General features: G+C 44.4%; 1 protein-coding gene across 1 annotated transcript in view; it reads left to right on the top strand.

The window, feature by feature from the left end:
- The window catches only part of LOC310772868 (uncharacterized protein), a 32,577-nt gene extending 23,122 nt beyond the window's left edge, over nucleotides 1–9,455 (top strand). The window contains exons 9-13 of the mRNA XM_083632807.1: nucleotides 3,836–3,916; nucleotides 5,579–5,774; nucleotides 8,228–8,409; nucleotides 8,723–8,911; nucleotides 9,078–9,455. Coding sequence (XP_083488933.1) covers nucleotides 3,836–3,916; nucleotides 5,579–5,774; nucleotides 8,228–8,409; nucleotides 8,723–8,911; nucleotides 9,078–9,326 — 897 coding nt within the window. The 3' untranslated portion in view covers nucleotides 9,327–9,455. The remainder of the gene's footprint in view (nucleotides 1–3,835; nucleotides 3,917–5,578; nucleotides 5,775–8,227; nucleotides 8,410–8,722; nucleotides 8,912–9,077) is intronic.
- The last annotated feature ends 1,072 nt before the right edge of the window (nucleotides 9,456–10,527 follow it).

Consider the following 10,527-nt stretch of genomic DNA (forward strand, 5'->3'; position numbering starts at 1 on the left):
AGCTTTCATCATGTTTTACGGTCAAGGTGTTAACTTTTGCCACTAAGCAAGGCAACATTAAACTGCCTGGTTTTTGAATGGAGTTTGGTGTTTTCTTAACCGAGACAACGGCAGATTCGCTTAATCTGCTGCATTTCCCCTCACTTAAACCCCTTTTAAACTGGTCAAAAATCCCACTAATATCCACAAACTAGTGGCATTTTCTTCAGTCTAAAAATTTCCGAGCCGGGCCGTTTAGCCGATAGAGCAACCCTGCAAGTGAGGTGGGTTTTTACGCGGTGGCTCTGTTCCGGCTGGCGATATAAATCTTGCCGGTGGTCCAACCCATGATTTTCCGACCCTGCTTCTCCTCCTGAGTTGCCGCCCCTTTTCCAGCGTGAGTCAGTGAGATTCAGTGATTGCCACAGCCTGAAACTCCACTTTCTTAACGGTTAATTATTTTACATTTACGGAATATGCCAAGAAAAAAAGCATCTCATGCACGAGTGCACCCCACAGCCCACGCGCAGACAGTGTCAAGTCAGCCAGAATGTAAGTAGGTCGTCCGCTTTAGCTCTTTTAAAAATAAAACCCTTGTTGTAACGTTAAGCATTTTGAGTCATGCTTTACAGCCATTTTATGTAATCTTAACATCACAACGAGTATTTTGATACAATATTTGCTGCTTCGTTTGTTGAAACACCTTTTTCTCCTCCAACGTGCATCAGTCAGGCTGTTCACTTGTTTAAATTACTTTAATTAATTAGTTTGAAATTTTTACCCGGAAGTTTCCATTTTGTTTTGGGTGGCCTGACACAGCGCCCTCGCCGTGAGAGAAGAAGGGAAAAGGGAGGGGGAAGAGACAGCCCACAGCGGTAGAGAAACGCGGGTTGAGAGTGCGATATAAAAGTTGATGCTAAAATGTGATGCTGCTGCTGCTACCCCCTGCTGCTTTCCTGGGTAACAAAAACACGTGTACTAGTGGGACTTTTGATGTAAAAAAGGTATTAGTCACATTTACCTACCCTTTTATCAACTTCACCTCCCCCAAGCGTAATTTTTTTTTTTTTTTTATGTTCAGCATTTCCATTCAGGTTTGTAATGCACAAATTGAAAATGTGCATAAAACAGTTGGATGGAAACCCACCTTGTGTCTTTGGTTCAGTTCTCTGCATGTAAGACCTTTTAAAAGTGTTGAAATGTCCTGAAGCAGCAGTGCTTCAGAACATAAAGCTTCTTAATGGGGATGAACACGAGTACTCAATTTGGACGTCAGTATTATTTTTTTTACCTTTATTTATACAGGGGGAGTCTCACTGAGAGCAATGCTCTCTTTTTCAGGAGTGCCCTGTTCACATTCACACACACATTCATACCTGGAAGCTGCCCAGTACAACCACAGTCTGATCTGCTGGCCACTGCAGCTCCACTGGAGCAGTTGGGGTTAAGGGCCTTGCTCAAGGGCACCTCAGTGGTGGTAATGAGGGAGGGGCAAGCGCTGCCTTTTCACTTTTCCCACCCAGATTTCTCCTGCTGGTCCCGGGGATTGACCTTCCGTCCACAAGCTCGCTTCTTCTGCCCCCTAGTATTCGTTATTTAATCGTATCGAGGACTCGCATTTTAAATATAAATGTAAATGGACCCTGTTCTATAATAAAAGTTAATTTTTTTTGGATGGGACTGCTAGCAAAAATTATTGATCTGCACATGCATGCATCATTACAGGATCTAACATTACAGGCAATGGCGGCAAACGGTGCCACATATAAAAACCTTTTGATATCCAACAGCCTTTCATAATGGTAGGTGTGTTTGTCCTTCGCACCAGAAATGTGGGCTTTTCTTTTGGGCATGCATCTCTGGCCTGTGGGTTTGAATGACGAATGCTCCTAAAGCCTCAATGAGATCAGTATATCCAAAGGGCCCTATCTTGCCAAAAGCGGTAATTTAGCGTTTGCGCTCATTTAACGCCGTGCAAATTGGGGGCGGGCACAAGCGCATGCCTGTTATAATTGTACTGGGCATAGGTGTGCCACATGCCAAAGCAGGCGTTTCAGCCCCAAAATGTGGGGATAGATGGCATTATCCTATCGTCAGCAGCGCGCAATTACTTTGCGCTAAGAGCTTTGAAAAGGACCTCTTATGCGCTAAATACCTCGCTGCGATCGCCATCATCTCTGTGCAGCGCACCACAGTGCAAAGTCAAATTCCTTTTGGATATGTCATTAAGCACAGCCTTGCCATGCCAGGACATCAAATTCTGCTGCTAAAATTGGGTATTAGCAGATAATTCAGTGAGGCAATCAACTATAACTCACTGAGAAACTTTTATCACATCGCAAAGAGGGAAATTAATTGAGAAAACTTGTTGGACAATGGACATAGGCTATTTATCTTCATAATCCGGAGGGTCATGGCACCACAGACGATCTGTCAATAAGCTCTCTCCATCTCTCTCTGGTAAAGCCTTATAGCAGCCATCTTTCAAGAACTCCCCATGAATTAGAAGTGGGGCTGTACTAGGGATTGCAACAACTAGTCCTTTCAACGAACCTCTGTCCTCGCACGAGTGAGTACACTCTATTACGCATGGAGAGAATTACAGCATATTGCATGCCTTGCGCAAACAGCCATTGCGAGACGGGAATCTGATTGGTTTTGATTGACGTAATGCCCAGCATTGCCTGACCACACCTGTGAATAATTCTGGTAGTAAAGACCGCCCAAATCCCTTTTGCGCAGGCATTTTGGGGCGCAGATGATTTTGGCACGGCTCTAATTTGCGCCTGCGAACGTTTCCGCATCCCCGCCGAGAATTGCATCCCCAACATATTTCGGGGCTGTTTTAACTTAGAAATCAGGGATGTCACGTCTACCAGACAATTATATCACTTTTAAATAGGGGTGTCACGATACACTCAGTTCACGATACGATACGTATCACGATACTGGGTTCACGATAACGATACGATACGATACGATTTTAACAATATTTTTTTAAACTTGAATAATGACAATATATGACTGGAAAAGTAGTATTTTATTTGAAATGCACAAATACAAAACATGCTGTTGTGGGAAATTGTTATTACAATAACAACTAGAAAAAACATGAGATTGGAGATAAGGCTTATCTTGAAATAGAATGAGTTACACCGTCACTTAGATTTACTTTGAACTAAAAGGTTTCTCAGCAGTATAAATTCTCATTATGCATCTTCAGTTTTTCTTCAAACTCAAACAACAAGACTTTTCTTAATCTATTTTTTATGCATCTTCAGTTTTTCCTGTCAAGTAAACAGTTTTGCCAGAAACTCAATTGAATGGTTTCTCTCCTGTATAACTTCTCATGTGTCTCTTCAGAGACTTGTTCAACTGAACTACTTTCCACACATTGAACTTTAACAAACAAAGACGTTTCTTAGTCTATTTTTTGAAAGAAAAAAAAAAAAAAAAATTTTTTTTTTTTTTTTTTTTTTTGCGATATGAGATTTCATCTCAACGATACATATCGTGACGTTTTACTATCGCGAAATTTCGTGGGACGATATATTGTGACACCCCTACTTTTAAACAGTTAAACTGTCCAGGCATAACACCTGGACAGCGGACTGCAATCTTCCCTGCTTTAAGGCACGCGCAAACAGGTGCGCAAGCGCTAATAGGGGATATCGCCTGTACGAAGATAGGGCCCAAAATGTCTTAATCGGAAAAGGCTACAAAGCCTAATTCGGAATATCCAAACGGAATATGCTATTTAGATGACACTATCACATTTGGAATACTGTATTATCATATTCAGAATAATAGTGTAATATTAGTGTGCATGTAAACATACTGACTGTATCTCTTTCAGGAGTTCTGGTTGAACATTAAAGTTGCAGAAGAGGCTGAGGAAGAGGAGAAAGACAGGATGAAGGAGGAGGAGCAGGAGCAGGTGGGGAGCAGTAAAGGGACAAACCACTCAATTTAACTCATTGAGTGCCAGCCACTTTTGGAGAACGGACGCTCCCAGTGCCAGAGTTTCAGAGCGTTTTCAGTGATTTCTCGAGGCCCACAGAATATTGTGTGATATTACTATGTAAACACCGAACACGTACAAAGAACGATTAGACTCTCTTCTATCATCTGCAAAAAAAAGTTTATTGATCCCATTTTCCGTTCTTTAGTTATGAGCCGGAGAAGATAGGCTGTTTTGAGCAAAAAGACACTTTTCAAATTAGAAGCTGAGTTATTCCGCCTTTTGTGAAATGCAGCATTTCAAGCACATTCACTGAGTCTGAAGATAATATTTTATGATGTAGTGACGTGGTGTCGTTGTGTGGTGCCTGCGTGCCCCACCCCCCTCTCCCCTTCTCAGCTGCAAACTCCTCCCCACACTACACAGCCTCACGCACCCAGTCTAGCTCCGTTTGTGTGCGCCGGGCGGCTCCCAGCGCAACAAGGAAATGCCAACCTGGACTGCAGGGAAAGGTTTGGCCCTTCGGCGTCGGGTGCTGCCTTTCTGGCAGCTAATCGTGTGAAGAAACTATGCAGACAGACAGACAGAGGCAGAGGAGCTCAGTTGTGTGCGCGGATTGACTGCGGTTCGCAGACAACGTCAGCTGCAGACAGAGCAATCTATATGGCTCTGGCTGCAGGATACTGTACATCGGTTTCTCTTTGATCACGGCTTTTTCCTCCTGTTTTCCGGACCTTTCTGTAATCTGGAGAGCACTGTCGCCACCTACTGGGTCGGTAAAATAGGTTATAGACCTCCAATAGCTACAATATTTGTACAGGAGATGTATCGGGCATTGATCCACGTCCCACCGTCAAAAAACGCAATTGACGACAATCGTCGTCTTTGGCACTCTACGTTAGTATTCGAATTGACGACAACTGTCGTCATTGGCACTCAATGAGTTAACAACACCCATCTGTTATTCTGACACTCCAGAGGAACACACTATTCAGGGTTCTCACAGGTTCTTGAAGTCCTTGATAGTTTGTGAATTTGAGGGGGGAATCAAGGCCTTGAAGGTTTTTGAAAATTGACATAATTGAACATGGGCAACTGAAAGTGCTTGCACCCCCCCGGGTAACAGCATGCTGCTTGATTAAAAAAAGAAAAAGAAAAGAAAAGAAGCAGAAGAGCATCTTCTCTTGTCTCACTATACTCTTTGGCTGTGTTCAGACTAGACCGGAATTTTATACCGGAAATGGCACTATGACACTTTTCCCCGCATAGAGAAAAACGTTATATCAAAGTGTATCAGAGCTAACATTATAAATATAGCCATGTTATAAATATCAACAACTAACCAACGCTGGTGGTCCGTATGGAAACGGTGTTACTCGGAATGGTTCAAAGTTACATCAATCTGGTCATTCAGTGGTGTTTTACTGCCATGTAACATATGGTAACTAACGTTAGCTGCTAGCATTAGCTAGCATTAGCCACTTGAATTTTCCCTCAAATTCTTCCTTGAATTTGAGGGAATTGGGCCTGGAAAGTCCTTGTAGTAGAGGTCATGAATTTGATGTTTAAGAAAGTGTGGGAACCCTTATTATTACCATCATCATTAATAAACCCTGTGTACAAACGCGTTTCCTCCAGGAGGCAGAGGGCCAGTCCAGCACCTCTGAGTCCCTCATCCCCAAACCCAGAGCTTCCCCCGGTAACCATGGTGATGTGGCTCTGTCGGGGCGGCTGGTGCTGGAGGACGAGGACACGGTGGAGAACGGGGACGGAGACGTCAGCGGCCTCATCAACTCAGACGGCGAGGAGGAAGACTGGAGACCAGTGATCATCGGTGAGTGATGTCAGAGATGGTGATGTGCTTAGTCTGGTGCTGTGAACAGCGGTTATGCCGGTAGTAACACTCTTATTAATAGTAGTAGCAGTAGTGAGAGCTACTTCTGCAGCTTATTGGAGCTTTAAAGGATAGCTTTACCGGTAATCAACCCACTTTGTATTATATATATAATCTCGGTAATATGCACATGGGCAGTGTTTTGCCTTCTCTCTCTGTTTACCTCAAGGAGAAAATGCTCACTGCTGCTGTCTGCAGAAAATCCGCCCCCACCAGCTGCAAGTCATTAAGGCTCGTTGAGGCTCTCAATGCATTCTCCCCGGATGTGCTCATACTTAAAAAATACAAATAAACAATAACAGACGCCCTCTGTATGGCAACCATTTTAGGGCATCCTCCTCCGTCAGAGTCGAGTGTGCTCTGAAACACCTTCAGTCCTCACACGAAAACGCTGTCATTCTTCCTGCATTACTGTTTCACTCCTCACACGTCGGTCATCGCACAATACGGCGTCACTCGTCAGTCATCAGTCCTCACTCATCAGTCATCAGTCCTCACTTGTCAGTCCTCACTCGTCACGTCTCACACGAAAACGCTATCATTTCTCCTGCAACATGCCTCAGTTATCACTCAAACTAGCTGTCAGTCATCACTCCTCACGTCTCACATGAAAACGCTGTCATTTGTTGTTTTTTGTTGTTCTTCCGTGTGTGATGGGGAAACCGCAATATGGTATATATATATATATATATACGGTATATCGTCGCTGTCGTTCCAGGACCTCGAATCTCCAAAACAGCAACTTTTCAGGAAGTTAAAAAAACCTGTTTGCTCTTAAAATACTGAACCAAACGTCGTCAAAGTTGGCACATGTCTTAATTATAGTTAGTTTCCCGCTGAATGTGTCATTACTTCGTGTGAGGACTGAAGGTGTTTCAGAGCACACTCGACATGGTTTACTAGGAGACACAAGAACTGACGACGCTTACTCTGACGGAGGAGGATGCCCTAAAATGGTTGCCGTACCTCTGAGCAGATTCTGCCTCTCCGGAAGGACTTCCGCAGCTCCGTTCTGACCCGTTGTGACGTGAAACGCGTCGGGACGGAGCACTTTGGCAGAGGAGGAAATGGGAGATCTCCGTGAGGAAAACACAGAGAGAGGTAAACACTCCTCATGTGCTTATATTACCCAGATTATTGATGATACAAAGTGGGTTGATTACCGGTAAAGCCATCCTTTAAGCAGCAGCCTCATGCTGTCATTATAGGCTGCTGTAAGTCTCTGCATGCTGACTTTTTTTAGTACCACCACGAGTGGGCAGTATACAATGGGGTACAGAAGGCTTTACAGCCACAGAACACATTTTTTATTTACAAACCAACATGTTCGCTTGTACGTAGATCTTTTGACACTGTCTGTACATGTTCCTGTCATCAGATAGGTCGTTGGTTATGTAATGGCACGGCATGGGGGCATGGTGGCTCAGTGGTAGAGCTGTCGCCTCGCAGTCAGAAGGTCCTGAGTTCGATTCTCGCCTGGGACACTGTGGGCGCTGTGGTTGTGTTCCCCCCCATATCTTCAGTGCCTACTGCCCAGGTGGGGTATCTCGTCGTAAGGGCCTTTCTGTCTGTGTGGAGTTTGCATGTTCTCCCCGTGCTCCCCCAGGGGGGTTCCTCCGTATATAACCCCCCCCACTAAAAACATGCAGAAGATCAGATCGTCATCGTCATCCGACCAGTGACGACAACATCCGAAGTCGGTCCCCGGGCGCTGTACGAGAAAGCGACCACTGCTCCTGGCCTGCCCCCCGGAGGAAAGGACAAAGCCAGGATGGGTTAAATGCAGAGGACAAATTTCACCGGCCACCGTCAGCATGTGTGTGTTGTGGCCCTCCGTGCATGTGTTGTAGTGTGTTGTGTGACAATAAAGACGGGCTGCCGTCTGAAAATCGTTTTAAATCGTTTTAATGGCCTAAGTATTTAGCCTAATTACACTCTTTAAGAGAAACGCCAGACAGGAAGAAGTCAGGAAATACTAATCTTCTGTCCTCCCTACTTCTGACAATCATAATATTATTACTCTTATTTGCGTTCTATTTGATGTCAAAATCTATACCATATTGTGAGCATACCCTCAGTTACTGCTGAAGATGAGACACTACATGGACAAATAAATCACCACATTGTCTGCATAGATAAGATGGTTAATGAGATAATCACCAACCATGCACCCTGTTCCACATGCGTTTAACTGAGATGATAAATCAACCCGATAAATCATATATACATTGAACAGACAAGGTATTACTCTACTATTGTGGTAGTGCCACTCAAAATACTTTCCCAAGGTCGGCAGAATGTATGTATGAATGTATTGACAAAAGCATAATACTGCAGGTGACCACAGAGCACATTCATTGACAGATTGAGTTGTCCTTGCTGTCCTCCAACAGACCAACATGGCCGCTCGGAGCTGCCGGCCAGTGGCAGTGACGGTGGCGGCAAGAGGAAGCACTGCTGTCCAGTGTGCGGCCGCGACTGCCAGAAGGCGTCGGCACTGCAGAAGCACCTGAGGATCCACTCTGGAGAGAGACCCTACCAGTGCCCCACCTGCCACAAGAGCTTCACCCAGCAGGTCCACAGTTGTTATTGCTTTGTATTTTTCATTAGTTTTTGTTCTTAACTTTTTTTTTCCAATTCAGGTTAGCTTCAGTTAGTTTAGTTTTTTATTGTTTAAAATGTTTTGTTTTGTATGTATAGTTTGTATTAGTTTGAGTATTAGTTTGAGTTTTAAGTGTACAATATCATTTTCAGTTAGTTTTCATTCTTCTAAAGTCTAGTTGTTGTTATTATTATCATTATTAATATTTTCAGTTAACTAAATGGGTTTTTTCACACCTAGTTGTAGTTTTTAGTTTAGTTTGAATTAACTATGATAACTTTGGCAGGTGCACATGACGGAGCACCAGAGGATCCACACCGGGGAGAAACCCTACACCTGCAGCCCCTGCGGGAAGAGCTTCACCTTCTCCAGCGCCCTGCGGCGGCACCAGCGACTGCACACCGACACCCGGCCGTACGAGTGCCCGATCTGCAGCAAGACCTTCAAGCAGCACAGCTGTCTGAAGAGCCACCAGGTGACTAGGGGTGGGACGATATGAAAATGTCATGTCACGATTATCCTGTCCAAAATAATCATGATTAATGATGTCGCGATAATCTTCAGAATATGCTCAAAACTCAACATGATGGCACTAAAACATACTGGCGATAGACAATAATACCTTAAATTGTCCCCTACAGATGACGCACTCCGGTGTCCGCTACCACTGCCCCTACTGCAGCAAGAGCTTCAGCCGGCCACTGGAGCTCAGCTACCACGTGGGCGTGCACTCTGAGGCGCGGCCGTACTTCTGCCACATCTGCAAGAAGAACCTCGGAGGAGCCCGGATCTTCCGCAAGCACATCAAGAAACACGAGTCTCCATTTTCGTCTCTGTCGGGGACGCAGAAGGACACAGTGGAAGCCAAAGGGACAGGAGAAGACTCGTGACACATCATTGTCTGTTCAGTCTGGCCGTGAAAGACCAGAGACACTTATTTAAAATCAGTCAAATTCACCCCTGATGCTGCTGTCTGTGTGAGCCGCTGATCACTCACCTCATATCTGGATCATGTAGGATTATTGTTAAATAAAGCCACTGAAGTATGAGTCATGTGTGTGTTCATTGAATACAGTCTGCAGGTCCTTTAAATGCCTAAAAACTCTTAAATATCTTTTTTTTTTTTTTTAAGTATTCAAATGTGTTACATCCAGCTAGTAGAGGTCTGGTTCTGTCTCCATGTCAGGGGGGAGAAGGGACTTTGACAAAACAGATTGTGACAATACGCTACAATAAATATGAGTCTCACTCCCCCCCCCCCCCCTTGCCTATTCACAATTATTTTGTTCGTTAAGTTTCTTCCAACTGGATTTCAGTCTTCCACTTGTTCAAACTGAAATGTTTAAGAAACCAAAAGAAAGAGATTGACTTCAGCCCCATTCAGCAGCGGGACTAGTTTAGTCAGAATGCGCTGTATCGGCTTTCCTTCATGTGCTAAGTGATTTTCAGACTGTTCCTCCAGACTAGTCTGGGGCCAAAAGCATAGCACCACATCATCCGGTGCAAACACACTTGGTGTTCTGGCGGAACACCGCCGAACGGCCGCCAAAAAAACAATTCTTCCCTGAAAACAGGGCGTTATAGTAACGTAAATAAATGTGATGTGCGTTATCTAGCTATGTAGCTACAAAAATAAAATGAACTAACACCATATAAAACCATCCTTCTATGGGGGACAAAGCGTAAAAGACCACTGTGTTCCTGGCGGAACACAGGGTGGGTCATCCTGCCTGTAGTAATGGGTACCAGGCTCTCCTTTGAGAGCCTGGTGACGCGAGGTTACTCCTGGCAGTCAATGAAGAGAGTAAAACAAGTGCGAATTCACAATAGCTGCAATCACATAATGCGAAATTTACCCCCCACTGCCCCCTTTTTTTGCCAATTGACATGAACGCAAACACACACCTTCACACACACACACTTGACCTCCGTGCCAAATTACAGCCTCCTAGGGTGAAAACTGGCCACTAAAGGGTGGTGAACTTTTTGTGGATTGACCAACATAGTGGCTTATAGAGCTGCTGGTCACAGTTCAAGATTCAAGATTTTTATTGTCACTCCGTGGTACAAGTATCACGTATGAAATTCTTG

This window comes from Poromitra crassiceps, assembly GCF_964638095.1.
Source record: "Poromitra crassiceps genome assembly, chromosome: 1".
NCBI classification, from domain to species: Eukaryota; Metazoa; Chordata; class Actinopteri; order Beryciformes; family Melamphaidae; genus Poromitra; species Poromitra crassiceps.